At 39.3% G+C, this 19,973-nt stretch overlaps 2 protein-coding genes across 5 annotated transcripts in view; one reads left to right on the top strand and one right to left on the bottom strand.

Moving 5' to 3' along the window:
- CNOT9 (CCR4-NOT transcription complex subunit 9) overlaps positions 1–19,830 on the bottom strand; it is a 27,872-nt gene extending 8,042 nt beyond the window's left edge. Inside the window, exons 1-5 of one of the 2 annotated variants that reach the window (XM_008536826.2) lie at positions 19,654–19,830; positions 9,431–9,610; positions 8,073–8,188; positions 5,828–5,937; positions 538–647 (exon numbers count right to left, since the gene is read on the bottom strand). In XM_008536826.2, the coding sequence (XP_008535048.1) occupies positions 538–647; positions 5,828–5,937; positions 8,073–8,188; positions 9,431–9,610; positions 19,654–19,677 (540 nt within the window). In that variant the 5' untranslated portion in view covers positions 19,678–19,830. The remainder of the gene's footprint in view (positions 1–537; positions 648–5,827; positions 5,938–8,072; positions 8,189–9,430; positions 9,611–19,653) is intronic. The other variant, XM_008536827.2, reaches the window with a different exon arrangement.
- USP37 (ubiquitin specific peptidase 37) overlaps positions 19,367–19,973 on the top strand; it is a 96,635-nt gene continuing 96,028 nt past the window's right edge. The window contains exon 1 of one of the 3 annotated variants that reach the window (XM_070618274.1): positions 19,367–19,973. The gene's annotated coding sequence lies outside the window, so the exon portion shown is untranslated. The other 2 variants (XM_070618275.1, XM_070618269.1) reach the window with 2 other exon arrangements.

The raw sequence follows: 19,973 nt of genomic DNA, 5'->3' as shown, positions 1-19,973 counted from the left end.
CAAATTATGTATACATATATATATATATATACATATATATATGTACACACACACACACAGTTGATTATGCATAAAAAGTGTCTGGGGCCAGCCCCAGTGGCCTAGTGGTTAAGTTCAGTACGCTCCACTTCAGTGGCCTGGGTTTGGTTCCCAGGCACAGACCTACACCACTCATCTGTTAGTGGCCATGCTGTGGTGGCAGCTCACATACAAAAAGAGGAAGATTGGTAACAGATGTTAGTTAGCTCAGGGAGAAACTTCCTCAGCAAAAAAAAAAAAAAAAAAAAGTATGGAATAATACACACGTGGATTGAGAAGTGGATTCAGAGAAAAGAGAAAACTTCAGTGTTTAACTTGATTTTTTTCTAAAGGGTCTGGGTTTTTTAATGATCATTTTGGAACAATTTTTATTCAAAAGAGAAAAAATATTCATAAAAGTTTCAAGAAAACCTGAAGGGAGGGAGAAAACGATCCCAGGACCATAAAGAAGTAGTTTACGTGTGAATACAATATAGGATCTAAGTCAAAAGCACATACCGTTTTAGAAAGTTCACTTCCAGATTCCATAATGCGCAAACACAAAGGGATAATTTCTGTTGTCAATAAAAAGTTGATTACTTCCTGCTCATCTGTTTTCACCAGGGCCCCTAAAGAAATATGGACAAACAAAATTATTTCAGAGTCAGGGTTTCCGATTAAAACTGTTCATCCAGCTAGTTGTGGAATTTAAATAACATACAACACAAATTGTGGTTTATATGTCAGAGAATCAGAGAAAAAGAGGAAGAAAAGCATAGGCTGACTGTTATCAGTCAACACTAGAAGATCAGGTACCAAGGCTGGTCCATCATATAGTGAGCAGCAGTTTAGCCTTCTAAATCATTTTTCTATCACTCCTGGTAGATAGTCACACAATAATCTCACCAGGTATTTCCCATTTATTTTAGCTAAGAGAGGATTCTACATCAGTATTAAAGCATATTCCCAAGTAGCAAAGAACTGACGTCAGTCTGAATCCACAATGGGCATAAACAGACACTACTTTCGGGTTATTTAATTGCCCCTCTTTCTCCAAAGAGCGCAAACATTGTAGGGTATACCCAAACAAGAACTACACACACCTGGATCTAATCCTGGTTCCACAACTAGTTTACCTAAGTTTGATAAAGTTACCTTCCCTTCACAGGCCTCTGTTTATCTATAAAATAAGAGTTGGAACAAATGATTTCTAAAATTCATCCCAATTCTATCATTCTGCTGGTTTCTAAACTGACACCATGGACCAGGTGACAGATACAGTTCAGTGACACCGTCTCCATTCTGTACACAGGGAAGCAGAGGCCCGTTAAACAAATGAGTGTTCCCTGAGCTGCCCAATGTATCACTAGCTCTTATATGAAAGGTCTTGGTTAAGTGGACCTGTAATAACTAAAACCAATCACTTTAGGAGAGACTAAGGAATATCATTTGCGTTAATAATAAAATAAATAATAAAAAACCTGGCAATCTACAAATGCTACCTCTCTAAACCTGACAGCAAACAGCACATACCATAATTTACTAATATGGCCTACAGCAGATGTCAAATTACTATTTCATTTATATTTTACAAGTAGGTCTAAAATCCACTTTAATTTTTGTATAGAGTACAAGGTATGGATCGTGGTTCACTGTTTTACATATGGATATCCAATTGTTCCAGCACCATTTATTGAAAAGACTATCCTTTCTCCACTAAATTGTCTTTGCACCTTTGTCAAAAATCAATTGACCATATTTGTGTGGGTCTATTTCTGGACTTTCCATTCTGCTCCACTGATCTACAAGTCTATCTTTTCTCCAATACCACACTGTCTTAACTACTGTAGTTTTCCAGTAGGTCTGAAAATCAGGCAGTATACATCTTCCAACGTTGTCCTTCTTTTAAAAAACTTGGATATTCTAGTTGCCTTTCCAGATAAATTTTAGGATCAGCTTGTCAATTTCTATAAAAAAAAGTCCAGCTGAGATTTTGTTGGAATTGCTCTAAAACTACAGATCAGTTTGGGGAGAACTGACATCTCAACAATAATAAACCACTGATACACCACTTAACGAATATGGTATATCTCTGCATTCATTTAGGTCTCCTTTGATTTCTTTCATCATCATTCTATAGTTTTTAGCTACAGATCTTGCAAATATTTTGCATGATTTACACTCAAGACTTTCACATCTTTTGGTGCTATTATAAATGGTAGGTTTTTAAAATTTCCATTTCTAATGGTTTATTGCTAGCACATATAAAAATAGGATTGACTTTTGCATGCTAACCTTCTATCTTCCAACCTTGCTAAATTCACTAGTTCTAGTAGCTTTTTTGGGGTAGATTCTTCAAGATTTTTCTATGTAGTTAATCTTGTTGTCTGTGAATAGACAGTATTATTTTTTCTCTTGCCTTACTGCACTGGCTAGGATATCCAGGATTGAAGAGGAGTGGTGAGAATGAACATCCTTGCCTTGTTGTCATTCTTAGGTAGACAACTTCAGTTTTTCACTTTAACTATGACCTTAACCATAGGTTTTTTGTACTTTATCAGGTTGAGAAAGTTCCCCTCTATTACTACTTTGCTGGAGTTTTTATCATGAATGGATGCTGAATTATGTCAAAAGGCTTGTTTTGTTTTGTTTTGTTTTTAACCACAGAAATAATCATATGGTTTTTCTTCTTTAGTGTGTTGATATGGTCAATCAAAATGACTGATTTTTGAAAGCTGAACCAGTATGCATTCCCGGGATAAACCCCATTTGGTCATGACAATCTCTTTTATACACTGTTGGATTTGATTTGTTAGCATTTTGCTGAGAATTTCTGCATGTATGTTCAGGAGGGATACTAGCCTATAGTTTTCTTTTCTCATAATGTCTTTTTCTGGTTTTCCTATCAGAGTAATGCTGGCCTCACCAAGGGCTAAGAAACCTTCTATCTATGTTTTGGAAAAGTTTTATAGAATTGGTATTATTTCTTCTTTAAATTTTTGGTAGAATTCACCAGTGACACCCTCTGGGCCTGGAGTTTTCTGTTAGAAGGTTTTTATCTACAAAAACTATTTAACAGATGTAAGACTATTTAGCTCAGATATTTAGCTTATCTAAATATATTATCTATATCTAAATATGTTGTCTATATATCTATCTTCTCTATAAAAATAGATATTTAAGTTATCTATTTTTTCTTGAGTGTGCTTTGGCAGATTGTATTTTTCAAAGAATTTGTCCATTTCATCTAAGTTGTCAAATTTACAGGCATAGAGTTATTAGCAGTATTCCCTTATTATCCTTCAAATGTCTGTACAGTCTAACATACCTCCTTTTATTCCTGATATTTTTAATTTGTGTCTTCTCTTTTTTTCTCAGGCTGTCTGGTTAGAGATTTATTAATTTTATTCAATTTTTTCAATAAAAAATTGGGGGTGGGTGAAATGGGCAAAGGTGGTCAAATGGTACAAACTTCCAGTTATTAAGATAAATAAATTCTGGGGATGTAACATACATGGTGACTATAGTAACAATATTGTATTGCATATTTAAAAGTTGTTACGAGAGTAGATCTTAAAAATTGCCATCACAGGAAAATTTTTGTAACTATGTGTTGTGATAGATAACTAAACTTACTGTGGTAATCATTTTGCAATATATACATATATCAAATCATTACGTTGTACACCTAAAACTAATACAATGTTATATGTCAATTATATCTCAAAAAAAAAATCATCTTTTGGTTTCATTGATTTTATCTATTGTTTTTCTGTTCTCATTTTTATTGATGTCTATTCTTCATTATTTCCCTCCGTTTGCTTTGGCTTAATTTGCTCCTTTGTCTAGTTTCTTAAAGTGAAAGCTTAGATCATTGATTGAAGCCTTCTCTTTCCTTTCTAGTAGAAGCATTTTAATGCTACAAATTTCCCTCTAAGCCCTGCTTTAGTTGCATCCTACAAACTTTGATCTGTTTTTATTTTTATCCAGTTTCAAGTATTTTCTAATTTCTCTTATGTATCATTTCATTTATATTCAAACTTGTCTGATAATCTGTGAATTGTAAACAAAAAGTCTAGGCCCAAATATTCACCTTCTGCTTGTTCTCTCAACTGACTTGGAGAAAATGAGTTTCAGAAAACATAGGCAAGGGTGGACATCTGGCTTCATACTGTCCAAGTATTTTTTCAACCCCTCACTGTCACCTTTATCCTAACATCACATAAATGCATCATCTAACCACCGTAGTCAAAAAACCAACAGAAGAAGGATGATTTGAATCAGAATTAAGGCTATTAATATTTCCTTTTGGCTGAAATCACATTGTTTTAAATCCTACATGAGAAATTTTTATAGCTTAAAAGCAGAAAAGAATATATTGGGGAAAAAGTTTCTAATTAGAGTACTACTTGGCAGCAGATGTAAAAAACAGTAACACTGGGGTCGGCCTGGTGGCATAGCAGTTGAGTTTGTGTGCTCTGCTTCGGCGGCCCAGGATTCACCAGTTTAGATCTTGGGCATGGACCTACGCATCACTTATCAAGCCATGCTGTGGCAGGCATCCCAGATATAAAGTAGAGGAAGATGGGCATGAGTGTTGGCTCATGGCCAATCTTCCTCAGTAAAAGGAGGATTGGTGGTAGATGTTAGTTCAGGGCTAATCTTCCTCAAAAAAAAAAAAAAAAAGAAATAAAACCAATAACATTCATTTGGAGTATATGAGATAACAGTTACTCCTTAGAAGCAGAATAAAATGTCTCTGAGAAATATGTCTTAGAAATACCAAACTTTTAAATTATACTTCCTGATTCACGGTTTATAATCATAGGGATGTAAACACAGGTTGAACATAAAAACACAACCTAACAAAACTAAGTTTGTATAATTAATGTTCTTAGTGTTTGGTCACCACATAAGCCAAAACTGAGAAAAAGATGTTGAGAAAAGGAAGAGTGGTTTGGGAAAGAAACCTTCTTGAACGTATTTACATTTCACAAATCCAAAGATAGTTCTTTACTACCCAGGAGTCTGAGATTTGAAATAGCTAATATATTCTTTTCTTTTCTTTTTCTTTGAGGAAGATTAGCCCTGAGCTAACATCTGCCAATCCTCCTCTTTTTTCTGAGGAAGACTGGGCATGAGCTAACATCCGTGCCCATCTTCCTCTACTTCATATGTGAGACGCCTGCCACAGCGTGGCTTGCCATGCTGTGCCATGTCCACACCTAGGATCCGAATCGGCGAACCCCAGGCCATCAAAGTGGAATGTGCGTACTTAACTGCTGCGCCACCAGGCCGGGCCCATATATTATTTTCTTAAGTAAAAAGTATTTTAGACACATCTCCCATAGTAAATATATATGAAAACAATAATTTAAGCCAATGGAAAAATTTAACTAGGTAAAATAGAAGGTAAACCCCTAGAGTTATGGGAAAACAGCTTAGAAGTGAGATAGACAAAAAAATAAAGCAACAATCTCAAATTCTTATTCCTATAATAATACTCTTTATTTGTTAACCAAGTTCTTCTTCTTTACTTTCCCTACAATTCCAGTACATGTTTCTACATACATGCTGAATTTAATCCCAAATGTTGGACCTCACAGCCTTATTAACAATATTCAGAATGGTACTTTCTAAGAGGCATCACGTTCCTGACACTCATTTATTAGCGAAAATAGACTCAACCTCAAAGACAAAAATAAACAATTGGTGAACCAAAGCCATAAAACCCAAGACAAAACACCTAAGTTAAGACCACTATTATGAATGAGGACTTCAGGCTTGCAAAATAACCCTAATAACTTACCAATAACTCCAAGACTGGTTAGCCGAAGATATTCAAAGGGACGGGTTTTGCTGACAGTGTGCAAAAAAGGGTACAAAAAAAGTGGGATGTGTGCTGCAAGAAATGCTGACCTGCAAGAAAAAAGTAATCACATTCAGAGCCCAGAGTTAATTTCTAAGGATTATGAACATTCAAATTTCCACAGTGTTAATGTTGTGAGGCCTATAACATTGCCTTACCAAGGAATCTTCAGGAAAGACTGCTACTGGTCATTAGTTTGGACCAGTGGTTCTCAACTGGGGTGATTTTGTTCCCCCCCAGGGGACATGTGGCAATGTCTGGAGATATTTTTAGTTGTCACAACTGAGGGGGTGCTAGGGGCATGCAGTGGGCAGAGGCCAGGTATGCTGCTGAACATCCTACAATGCACAGGACAGCCCCCTCCCAACACAAAGGCTTATCCAGCTCAAAATCTCAGTGGGGTCAAGGTTAAAAAACCCTAGTCTAGGCCAATCGTTAAGAGAATACATGATTTTCCCTGTAATCAGCACCAAGTACCTTAAAAACTGACAAAACATCCAATTGCAGATTTTAAAAAATAGGTCATAAAATGCAATTAAGTGCATGAGAGATTCTCCTAAATGCCATCCTTCACCTAATTTATGATTGAATCTTCACAGGTACAGTCAGACAAAACCTTATAAACCAAGACAACAAAACAAAAGCGTCATTATCAGGTTTATCTGCTATGCTTAAATGCACATTTTTCTTTTTTCGTTAGAGCATTTCAGATACACCAAGCATTCCAAAAACACCTACAGCTAGTACGTCAGCCAACTAATATGGAATCAGCCTATTACTTTATATTATTTATAAATAAGTTACACCCTTGTAGGAGAACCAACACCCCAAGTTTTTAACACTCAAAGTACTCTTGCATTTTTCTTAAGTGCTTAAAAATAATCTTCTTAGGGGCTGGCCCTGTGGCTGAGTGGTTAAGTTTGTGCACTCCGCTGCAGGCGGCCCAGTGTTTCATTGGTTCGAATCCTGGGCACGGACACGGCACTGATCATCAAACCACACTAAGGCGGCGTCCTGCATGCCACAACTAGAACGACCCACAACGAAGAATATACAACTATGTACTGGGGGGCTTTGGGGAGAAAAAGGAAAAAAAAAATAATAATAATAATCTTCTTAGTAACTTCTTTAAAGCTCTGAAAGGTCAGTGACAACCTAGCACTTGGATTTTATAAGGAAACTTGACAAAGAGAGGAAGGCTTTAATAAAATGACTATTAAGTGCTTTAGGGCAGAAAAGTCACAAAGTGGATTCTTGAACAGGATTTCCCTTTTCTTAGTTTGTCAGATATAGCAGGAGGCAAAAATGTCTCAACTTCCATGCCAATTCTCATCCATTACACACATTGTCTAGTAGAAACCTGTGTTAAGAAAGATTCTGAAGCCAAATCTGGGTTCAGTGGGAAAAAGAGCTGGGTTCAAATATTTACTGATATCCTACTAAATGCCATGCCCTGTGCCTCACACACGGCATAGTGATGCCTACCATGGATTCGGGTGGGAGAAGTTGCTGTATTCCTGACCTTTCCTGAGATGTGAACACCACTCCTTTAAAGTTCATTGCTATGAATGGGTAAAAAGTAAATGAGGCAATGCTATACTGTTCGGCCTTAAAAAGGAAGGAAATTCTGACATAGGCTACAGTACGGATAAACCTTAAGGATATTACGCTAAGTAAAATAAGCCAGTCACAAAAAGACAAATACTGTATGATTCCACTTATATGAGGTACTCAGAATAGTCAAATTCATAGAGACAAAAAGTAGAATGATGGTTGCCAGGGGCTGGGAGAAAGGGGAGTTATTGTTAATGGGTATAGAGTCTCAGTTTTATAAGATGAAAAGAGTAATGGAGATGGATGGTGGTGATGGCCACACATTATAAATGTATTTAATACTATTCAGGTGTATGCTTAAAAATGGTAAATTTTATCGTATGTATATTTTACCACCAAAAAAAAGTAATTACAAAAGAATATGTTAAACAACACTACACTATTACTACACTAAAACTTGCTGAATTACAGAACAGAAATTCTTCAGGGAACAAAAACATAAATAAGAATCCAAAGATCCCCACTTACACCCACACACTCTACTGCCTGCCCCTCCTCTCATCATTCAGAAAAAGTTTAAAAAACCATATTCAATAAAACTTCCCCCAACAGACTCATCTAAAGCACTTACCTGGTTTCTGGGTGTGAGGCCACACACTGCAGTAACGCCAGAGCATTGCAAACTCTGTTAGATTGGTGTGCTGTCAAGGTGGGTGGGTTGATAGATGGATAAATATTTACAATTTCCTAAAAAACAGAAACCAGCACCAGATGAACAAGGAATAACTTATTATCAAATTAATTCCTATGGTATTAAAGCAAAAAACTTAAAAAAAAAAATAAACCTCTTAATTCTATATATCCTGTAAGAACTGAACCAGCAGAGGGAGAGGAGAAATAGACAAACAATGCTCCTATCCTTTCATCACAAATACACTCAACTGAGACTATTGAGACATTTCAACACACGTCTCTAGGAAGATTTCTATGGAGGGAACTACGGTCACCCACGCTTCCTCTTATATCCCGCATCCGTTGAGGCTGTCACTTGAGGGATGTTTACATTTATAATCTCTCCTTTTTGTCAACACCTTGCCTTTAGTTACACTGATTAGACAGCTGGTCAGAAAGTGTCAGTAAATAAGCCACAGTGATTCATAAAGAAATATGAGTTTGGTCAGTAGCAACGGCAAAAATAGCAAGATAAGAACATGAATGCATGTGTAGGATAGGTATAAAGAGCAGTGAATATACGTACTCTCTGTCAAAAGGTAATGATTTGCTGAATACAATTCCATTTATTTTAATTATAAAACTTTTACAGAGAAAATGTTCCTGTAAGAAAGATTAGTTTCTTGGCTACATGCAGTAGGGATAGAATGCGAATCTACTTAACAGATATGAAAATTAAACTGATTATTAATAATTTTGGACAATATTTTAAAGGATGATCATTCCACTTGCTTGGTATCTTAGGACTATACCACATCAATTTTATCTCCCACCAATGACCATTCTGATCAGAAACAAATTTCAGTTATTTATTCTTTAATGTACAAGTGTACCCACCTTTAATCCTACAGCTGTTATATCTTTATCTTAACATTTTCTTTCCCCAGAATATACCCTGCAGTCCTTACACCTTACTTTCCACCTTCTCCCTCGTCATGTAGCATCGTCTTGTAGTACTCCTAAAGCTGTGTTTTTCGAAGTTTAGTTCTTAAACCACCTGCATCAGAATCACCTGGGAGCGGGGGCAGTGCTTGTTAAAAATACAGATTTTTTTAACCTCAGACTAAATAAATCAAATCTCTTGGGTAAAAGAATCTGCATTTTAACAAGCACCTCAGACTTGTCTAAAACAGATTCTCAGAAATGCTAACGTTTAAAGAATCATCCTATTAAAGTCTTCAAAATCATTTGGGCAAAGGCAGAGAGATACAAGTGTGATGAACAGGACTGAAGTGCAACTCTTGGCTACAGACCCACCTGTAAAAGTGCTGCAATAGTACCAAATGAATGCCACAGCATGGGTGCAAGGTCAGGAACAGATTCTCGCTTCTTACTCAGCTCCAGCAAAGCATTTTCTCTTGTCTCAGGACTGGACAGCTCATTAATCCACTGATAGATCTTTTCTCTATCCACTTGAGCCAGTGCAGTAGGCACGGGCTTCAAAGGAAAACAAGAAAGTAAATGTGAATTTCATTAGAGTCAAACCAATTCTTACTCTGCAGTAGTGCTTTGGAGGGAATATATTTTTCATAAATACCAGGGGGGCTTTTCTAAATATAAATGTTTGATGTAAACTAATTCAATCTATCAAAATCTAAATGCACACATTTAATAATAATTCCACATTTAGGAATTCATCCTATAGGTATACTTGGATGTTTACTATTGCACTGTTTTAAAAGCAGAAAACCTGAAATAACAAATATCTATTAACAAGGAACTGGTTAAATTAAATGTGTATGGGTACATTGTTACATGGAATACTACGTAGCCCTTTAAAAAAGAAATAGCTCTGTATGTGCTGATACTAGATAAAAAACCAAAAGCAAAATAAGGGGTGGAAAACAGCATACATACATATGCTTTCATTAATATAAACATATACTTACATATTTACATTTCTAGAAAGACACATAAATTAGCAGTAGTTACCTCCAATGTTGGAATCTATACGGGAGACTTTTCATTGTATAAAACAAAATCTTCTGCATAGTTTAAACCTTTTTTTTTTTTTAAACTATGTGCCTATAATGGTTTCTGAAAGGAAAAAAGTTATACCCTTCCCACCTGTTACTGGTCCTTTCCCAGTAATTCCGGCATCCCCCTTCATGAAGCAGAAAACCTACATAATCTGGAAAGTCTCCCCCTTCTAATGATTCCTACACATACTCTACCTCCACCCCTTTGAGATCACTCATTACTTACTCATGTAGGACCATATAAACAGACTCATAGAACATGCTTTCATTATCGTGCTAAAAAAATCACAACATTGGGGCTGGCCCCGTGGCCGAGTGGTTAAGTTCGCGCGCTCCGCTGCAGGCGGCCCAGTGTTTCGTTGGTTCGAATCCTGGGCGCGGACATGGCACTGCTCATCAAACCACGCTGAGGCAGCGTCCCACATGCCACAACTAGAAGGACCCACAACAAAGAATATACAACTATGTACCGGGGGGCTTTGGGGAGAAAAAGGAAAAATAAAATCTTTAAAAAAAAAAAAAATCACAACATTCCCCCCAAAATTGAGCATTTCTATAATTCTATTACATAGAATTCTATTATACTATAATTCTTCACACTTGTCAAATAGCCTTGTGACATTGATTAAATCCCTTAATTATTCTTATCTGGAAAATAAGATGGTAGACTAGAAAAATGATTACCCTTGCTATTTCTAGCTCTAAAGCCCTAATAAATTCATGATAATTTCTATCCCTATGCCCAATATTTTCTCACTAAACTCCCCCCAATCCATGAGGAATAAAAGGGTGGGTAGATAAAAAACGGTATCTACACTTGCAGACGAGATCACTAACGCTCAGAGAAATTAACTTGCACAATTCACCGAAATATGAAGTTGCATATTCCAATGCTTTCTTCAACTGTATTATACAGCTTCTCACAGTTATTTACACGTTCCCACTACACCTTAGTGTGACAGAATGATGACCTACCCATTGCACAGATGGAAAGATGAGGAACAAGGAAGACAACTGTCTTTGCTGAAGAACAGAATGAAGTCTAAGATGGACTTTGAGGTGCACTCATATTCAGTCTACCCAAGCTGAACAATAGCCTTCTAGAAATGGAAACTTTTAGCTCAATGTTTATCATTTCACTTGCTTGACAGAATGAACCACAAGGTATTCTGTTAAATGGACTAAAATACCATGCAGCTTAAGTCTTCTTTAAGTGCCTTAATCTGTTTAAAAGCTGTTTTATAACTCCCATCAGGGACACTCCTCAAGGAAACACAGACTCTTAAAGCAACAACACGATGTAGAAGGAATAGGGTAGGTTTTTTTTCCCCTCCCAACAGCAAAAGCAGTATTGTCCAAGCACTTGCCCTTTCTATGCTGCTTCAGGAAGGCCCTCAACTTAAAAGTTATTTTTGGAAATGTAATTCCCATCAGAAGATAGGGTCTGTTTATTTAGGGTATTACATCACCTTAAAAGCTCAGTGAAAACAAGGGCTAAAATTTTAGCTGTGGGTTTCCTGTCCACAGTCTCTTGGATGACTCCCAATCCAGTAACTAAAGGGGGCCTCATAGATGCTGATCCAGCAATATAGTATCCTGATTAGTCACTACTCATTCTGGTCAACTCTCCCAAAAGTCCTGTGACCCAGACACCACCATCAGTAAACTCCAACACCCCGACTAGAGCCAGTCTGTGACTTGTATCTGGCATCCCTGTACCCTATTCTGCTCTGGGGAGCCCTAGGCGAACACCAGGCTGCACCAGTAGCCACCAGTCAGCATACCACGGCTTCTGAACATCAGGCCTCATGCCCACATAAGCTGTTTCCAGAGCTGGCTTGACTCCAGCAAGGACATGGTGCCCCTGGAGTGGTGCTGGTGCTCTGGAGGGCCAACGCCAGTGCCTACTTGGGTCTCTAAGGCCATGGCCACCTGCTGCCAGCAATACTCCAACTTTTGAGGCTACTTGTGGGAGCTGCAGCCTCCAAGGGACTTTGGCTCTAAGAGATCAGGGACGTCAGGTGGGTGGTAACATGGCACTCTCAGACAATAGCTTGGAGCTGTGGGTTCTGTAGCCATTCTAGCAATGGGCAGGCAGTGAGAACAGTTTGGTACCAGAAAATACCCAGGGTACGAACCCTCCTTTTCATTATCCCTGCTAAATTTTGCCCCCAATTTAATAGCAAGAGTTAGTTTAAACTCATTGTATACCTATTTGTTATGGGATGGATATAACTATTTTTTTAAATAAAAATGGGAGGGAGTTAACATATATAACACTTACTCTGTTAGGCACTGCCTTAAATAAACACTTATCATCACCACCCTCATTTTATAGACGAGGAAACTGAGGAACAGAGAAGTTATTTAAAACTTAAGTGGTAAAGCCAGGATTTGAACCCAGGCAGTCTGGCAACAGAGTCCATACTCTTTTTTTTTTTTTTGGTGAGGGAGATTGTTCCTGAGCTAACATCTGTGCCAATCTTTCTCTCTTTTGTATGTGGGATGCTGACACAGCATGGCTCAATGAGCTGTGTATAGGTCCACACCTGGGATCTGAACCTGCAAATCCCGGGGTGTCAAAGTGGAGTACGCAAACTTACCACTATGCCACCAGGCCGGCCCCAACAGTCCATACTCTTAACTGCTTTGCCAGTGCTGCTTCTCACCTGCCTGAAAGATTAGGTCTGACCTAAAGATGACTCTAAAAACTATCCCCTATGACCTAGACAACAGAGATAGGGAATACATAAAAATCTCAAACAGAAACTAAAATGCTACTGCTGTTAGCTCAGCAGAGTCTGAAACACAATCAGCATCATGAATAATCCTTGATGTTAAGAGAAATTCTCTACTTATTGAGATTACAAGGCACTTAATACTCATCATTTTAATGGGAAAATCAGTAAACTAGTTTAGTTCCCTATGTCAAATCACAGCTCAGATTGGCTTAATTTAGCTAGTGATGGCTACCAAGACACACACACACACACACACCCCTCCTCCACATACATCAACAAGTAATTTTATAACACACATGGAAGTTTAGTTATTTGGGAGAATAAAAGGAAAAACATTTTTACATTTTGAGTGATGTATTGATTTATATATTAATTTATATTACCAAATGATTGATAAAATACTTCAGACATCATCACTGAATAAAACTCCAAAGCACAACTCTAGAATCTCACTAGGTCTTGATGGTGCATCTTACTCTCCTTCTGAGTCCCAAGGATCATTAGGCACACCTTTCACAAAAATATTAGGATCTGAACATTGATGTCTTCCTAAAAGGGAGTGGGAAGTGAAAGAGGGGGTGGGGTGGATGAGGGAAGAGTGGGAACTGTATTGTACTTTTTTTTTTTTCACACGGTTTCACTTAATGATCACAACGTGGCTATTATCTTCATTTTACAACTGACGAAAACATGAGCAGACCACGGTGGGTGGACTTCCTCCTCCTTCCATTCGTTAAAGATCACTTCCAAAGATTCCTAATTCAACTGCTACAGTTCTTTTAATTTATAATTTACCAATACATTTTCTGAGGCTGTGGCTGATATGGAACTCAGTCTAGCGGTGCACACTGTTCAGTGGCAGATAAGCAAACTCATTGATGACTTCCCTCCTGTAGACTACCTAACTTAAGCACCTAAACAATAACAGCAGGATACTACCACAAGAGCAGACGTTAACACTGCTGGAATCAAATGAAATCTATGGATCTTTGCCTCAGAAAAATGTACAACTGCATGGGGCCGGCCCGGTGGCGCAGCGGATAAGTTCACACGTTCCGCTTCTCGGCGGCCCGGGGTTCGCTGGTTCGGGTCCCGGGTGCGGACATGGCACTGCTTGGCAGCCATGCTGTGGTAGGCGTCCCACGTATAAACTAGAGGAAGATGGGCACGGATGTTAGCTCAGAGCCAGGCTTCCTCAGCAAAAAGAGAAGGACTGGCAGTAGTTAGCTGAGGGCTAATCTTCCTCAAAAAAAAAAGAAAAGAAAAGAAAAATGTACAACTGCAAACTGTTTTGCACATAATTTGTTTTCCACAAAATTTACACATAATTTCAGGGAATTCCTAGATCCCTGTAACCCATCCATGGGCCCAGGATTAAGACTCTGTTTATCAAGTTAAAGAACAGAAAGACTTCAATTTGCAAGTAACTAGACAAGCACATAAGTGGAATGTACACAGGACTGGAAGTCAGAAGTGAACATTTCTAGAACTGTGTGACCTAGGATAAATCATTTACTTTTCCAAGCCTCAATTTTATCATTGGTAAAATGAGGAACTATATTAAACAATTACCAAAGTCTCAGTTGCCTCTAAAATCTTAGAAATTACTTTATTTAGTTCTTAGTTATAAGTGAGAGACTAATCTAAGAGGCTCTTAAAAAAACAATCAGTTTTATTGAAGTATAATTTGAAGACAATAAAACTTTTAAGTGCACCCATTTTAAGTGTACATTTCAATGAATTTTTAGAAATCTATACACTACTGCCACAATCAAGATATAGACCATTTCCATTGCCCCCACAAGTTCTCTAGTACTCCTTTCAAGTAAGCCACACCCAGCCCTAGGCAACCATGGATATGCTTTCTGCCACTACAGAGTAGGTTTGCCTGTTCTACACACCATTTATAGGAAATGATATTTATTGAACATCCTCCGAGACAGTCACTGTGGATTACCTCCCTTTATTCTCAAAATTCTAAGAAACAGCTCAGGGAGATTTAACATTCTCAAGTTCACAAAGCAAGTGTATGGCAGAATTAGATTTAAACTATTGTCTACTTCTCTCTAGAATCAGTGAGCCCTACCTGGTCTAAAGGATTGAAATCACAAATACCCCTCCAAGTTGAAGAAATTATTTCTTAAGAACCCAACACACAGGGCCAGCCCAGTGGTGTAGTGGTTAAGTTTGCACACTCTGCTGAACCCCAGGGTGGCCCAGGGTTCACAGGTTGACATCCCGGGTGTGGACCTACACGTTGCTCATCAAGCCACACTGTAGTGGCATCCCACATACAAAACAGAGGAAGACTGGCACAGATGTTAGCTCAGCAACAAATCATTCTCACCAAAAAAAAACCCCCAAAAACCAAAAAAAAAAACCCAACACAGAACTTTAAGTTTAATATTCTAACATAGCTCATTGACAGTTGGATCTGGATAAACAGTGGGTTCAGTTACATACCCAGAAACATGAAGTCATTTATGAGAAGTCTGATTTGGACTACTAATTATCATCTTCAACACTTACTTCTGAGATTAGAAGCGAGCTCTATTCTATATAACTGAACATTTTTAGTTATAACCTGCTTAAAGTCAGTGGTCCTTTCCTTTTAACAAATGTGTTAAAAATATATTTGTATTATCAAAATTTAGGAGGGAATCACTCTCCTCTTTTCTGTTTAATGGTTTGTATATATAAAATGTATTTCAAGTCACTTTTCTCTTTCAACAAAGCTTAATACAGGCAAGACATTTACCAAAGTGAGTCACTAATGGATAACTCCAAGTGTCACAAACACAGGATACTGCTAATAGGTCTTCCATCTCTGAAAGATCTTAACAGTTAATGTGAAAAGGAGAAAGATATTTAGAACTTAAATAAAAAAGACCCACATTTACCCATAAATGGGAAAGAAATATGATTTAGTCTCCTTTGGGTAAATTATAAAATTGATGTTGATGGCTTTCTTAAACAGAAAACAGTCAAATCTGTCAATACAACTTTATGTTCAAGGGCCAAAACAGCTGTTGGTTTTCCTACTAATGAATACACGATAGTGAATAAAGAAAGAATGGAATTAGATTGAAATTGAGAAGATTTTCCCAAGTCTGGAGATGACTCAACATATGGCTTTGGGCATCTAAACAATGATGACATTCCAAGAAAATACACCTTCTGCATAGTGCCAAAGTGAAATACTAAATTAGCTTAATTATCTTCATATCTTTATAAAATGAAGGCCAGAATGTTCTTCAAGATAACTTTTTAAAAATGGAAGTGAACAAGCAAAGAGAGGTTAGGCAATTTGCTTAAAGCTTCAAGAGGAGACATGGGACGAGCCAGTGTTTGAATCAGGTCCTTCACAGTGCACAATGTTCTTTTTACTTGCCAAAGAGGAGGGTGTCTGGGAGTCCAGCACAGCTTCAACAAAAAAATATAAAATGACTAATGATGTTGCTAATTAAGTTAAAAGTGAGGGAAAAACTTAAGGCTTAAGGAAATTAGAATTGCCAGTGGAAGTTACTGGGGAGATTTTTTTTTAAAAATGCATACCTAATGCATCTCCTAAAGGTTTACCTTTGGTTGTTTTACTTCACCAGCATAATATTCATTACAGAAGACCACGGTACATGAATATGTGTAGCTCTATTAATCTGAAGTAACCTCCAAGGTCCAGAGCAAAGTGATTTGTTACTTTGCTGAGGCAGGAGTTAGAGTCCCAAGGATGAAGTCTGGGAGCAAATCATTTAACCAATGAGTGAACCTAGCCAACCCCTGAGCACTTTGTTATTCTTATTTAATTTTTAGAAAAATCCTGTGTGGTATTTCTGTCCCTATTTAATAGATGTGAGAATGAAATTATATTCTATGATGGCAATAATGATGATAGAACGTATTCTGTAAAGAATGACAAGACTCTACCATACATTTCTAGCCTAATAAAATACTACTCAAGAGTCAAAATTTAAGAAACTTCCCAAATTATCTCAACTCCTCCCTCTAGGGAATAACATCCTGCATTCACATGTGATCGCATTCTCCTTTGATAGACAATTTCCCTAGCTGAAGTGATGTTATTTTAAAAAAGAGACAAATAAAGGTATACAAATTTTCATCATCAGGCAAAAAGTAAGCATCTTCTCAAGCGGCTTAGCTTATTGCAGTCACTGCTGCATGTATTATTTTTTATTTTTATTTTTTAAAGATTTTTCTTTTTCTCCCCAAAGTCCCCCGGTACATAGTTGTATATTCTTCACTGTGGGTCCTTCTAGTTGTGGCATGTGGGACGCTGCCTCAGCGTGGTTTGATGAGCAGTGCCATGTCCACGCCCAGGATTCAAACCAACGAAACACTGGGCCGCCTGCAGCGGAGCGCACGAACTTAACCACTCGGCCACGGGGCCAGCCCCTGCAAGTATTATTAAGTCTTTTCAATTTCTAGTGAGTGATATACACCATTACTGTCCATTTACCAAATGAGAATAACACAGGTAGTTTCGTCTAACGGAAGGCATGAAAAACTGGGAAAGAGGTGGCTCAACTTTTTGATGCTTCAGTGTCTTCACTAACCAGATATTCTAGTGAGTGAGTGGTACAAAGGAATTTGTCAGAATTTCTGTGTGGTCCAAACAGTGGATGAAAGCACATCTAAAAGCTCAAACTTTAAATAAATGTTAAGGCATTGTAAATTTAATTGACGAAAACATGTATTGAGTACTTGTTATAAGTAATGAACCACAGCTTTAATGGCTGTTCAAGAGACGCATTAGGGAGCAACTGAAAATAAAAGGAATTGACTAGGTATAGAGTTTGGGGAGGCACAGGGAAAAGGATAATTTGATATCAAAGCCTGAAGACACAGCCAGATTTTGAGAGATGGACAAACCAACCTTAGAAGAATCCTTTGTTTAACCTGCTCCTCCCCTACGAGTAGGAAGCTTATCTTCTGACTTGTTTCTTCTCAAATTACATGTGTAATTTAGGAGAAGAAATAAAAAAGCTGGGGAAATTGCAATCATCTAATTGAGAGATATAAAAGGTACCTTTCCACTTTGAATAGTTACAAACACTCAGCAACATGGTGACAGGAGGCAGAGATGCCACTGGCCTTGGAAATAACAATGTTTTCTATAGCCTAGTCACAGTCAGCTCATTTTTTCACTTTTTTTTTTCCTGCTTCTTCTCCCCAAATCCCTCCAGTACATAGTTGTATATTTTTTAGTTGTGGGTCCTTCTAGTTGTGACATGTGGGACACCGCCTCAGCGCGGCCCGATGAGCCGTGCCATGTCCGTGCCCAGAATCCAAACCAGCAAAACCCTGGGGCACCGAAGTGGAGCGCGCGAACTTAACCTCTTGAGCATGGGGCCGGCCTCATCTTTTCACTTTTTATATTTAAAGTTAAGGCAATGTTTTGGTCCTCTATTTAGTACTTACATCATTTTGGCTGGTAATGCAATTTCAATATATTACTCTCTCCTTAAGCCACTTCACCAAAGTGAAACAGAAAAATTGGGATGGGCATTCAGAACAGTGTGCTCAAATCATATGATCCCATTTTCCCATTATGGCTATGTGCTCCCATTATGGCTATATTTGCTCAGCAAAGTATTTGAGCCCTTACTTTGTGCCAGGAACTGTCCTAGCACTGGGGTAACCATGTGAACAGGACACACATGACCCCTGTCCCTGCCCTCAAGAGGGAGACAACAGACAAATGTATACAAAAATTACAAACTGAAATCAACTCTGTAAAGGGTACTCTAACAGAGAGAAGCTGGGGGTTACAGAAGTACTTTAAGTAGGGTGGTCAGGGAAGGCCACTCTAGGGAGATTCAGGCAGAGACTTGTGGGAAGAGGAGCCAGTTACATCCACATGCCGTGTGTGAGTGTGAGTGTGTGTGTGTGTGTGTGTGTGTAAGTGGGGGGGGGGTGGTGGTAAGAGGAGCATTCTAAGAACAGAGATCAGAAATTGCACCTTGGATTGGAAAAGCGCAGGTGGAAGGGATGGAACGGCGGCCACTGTAGCTGGAGCCTACAGAGCAAGTGACATAAGACGAGACTAAACATGAGTAAGGACCGCATCGCACAGGGAGTGCCTTGTAGGCCACGGCAAGAAGTCTGGATTTTATCTAAATGCAACGGGAAGCCATAGGATGACTTCAGACAGGTGAGTTACATGATCCGTTTTTCTTGTTAAAAGATGACGCTGGTAAAATGAGATGTGAGAAAAAAGGTTTTAAGCGCAGAGAACCATAAGTCAGACGTAATCATTATTCACTTTCCACGTCTCATATTTTCCCCCCGTAGCGCAAGCTGTTCGAGCTAGAAGCCATCTCCCTCCCGCTGCGATGTGCCCAGACAGTGAGTTCCGCGAGCCCGGCAGTGTCAGATGGACCACGGCGCTCCCCTCATCCCTGCCCGCGCCCAGCACGCACCCGGCGCGCGGAAACTGTCGGTCAGCGCAAAGAATCAATGAATGGCCTGTCCGGGCGGCGGGAGAGGCGCTCTGGGCGCCGCACCAGGCCCCGGGGCCGGGAAAGGGCGCGATACGCGGCGCGAGAGGCCGCGAGCGCCGGCCGGTGAGGCAAGTGGGGGCCGGCTCCACCGCAGGCCAGCGCGGCGAGGAGGCGACGGGGCTTCACGGGTGGAGGACAGGAGGAGCAGGACTCCGAGCCCGACGCAGAGAGCCAGGAGAGAAGGCCGAGGCGCAGGGCCGAGGAGGGGTTCTGGGCCCAGGCCGGGCGGCCCAGCCACTTACCGCAGCCGTCGCCAGGCTGTGCATGTTGGGAGCGGCCGCCGCTCTCCTCCCACTGCCGGACGCGCCCGACCCGCGTCCCCGCTTCAGCGCCTCTGCCGCCGAAGATGATGAGCCGCCTCAGCCGCCATCCGCCTCCGGCTCGCTCCGCCCCCTTTGCAGCCCTCTGACCTTTCACCCCTGACCCCGCCCACACAACTTCTTCCCACCTCCTAGCTCTCGGCGGAATTAACAGTCTCAGCGTATATCCTTTGCCCCTTAAAATTCAGGACCGGAAGGACATCCGCCACCCACTAGTTCCCGCATCCCCCGGCTTCGAGCAG

The sequence above is a fragment of the Equus przewalskii genome, chromosome 5 (genome assembly GCF_037783145.1).
Source record: "Equus przewalskii isolate Varuska chromosome 5, EquPr2, whole genome shotgun sequence".
Classification (NCBI taxonomy): domain Eukaryota; kingdom Metazoa; phylum Chordata; class Mammalia; order Perissodactyla; family Equidae; genus Equus; species Equus przewalskii.
Note: the sequence above shows the minus strand (reverse complement) of the source record. Positions and strands in the feature narration are given on the sequence as shown.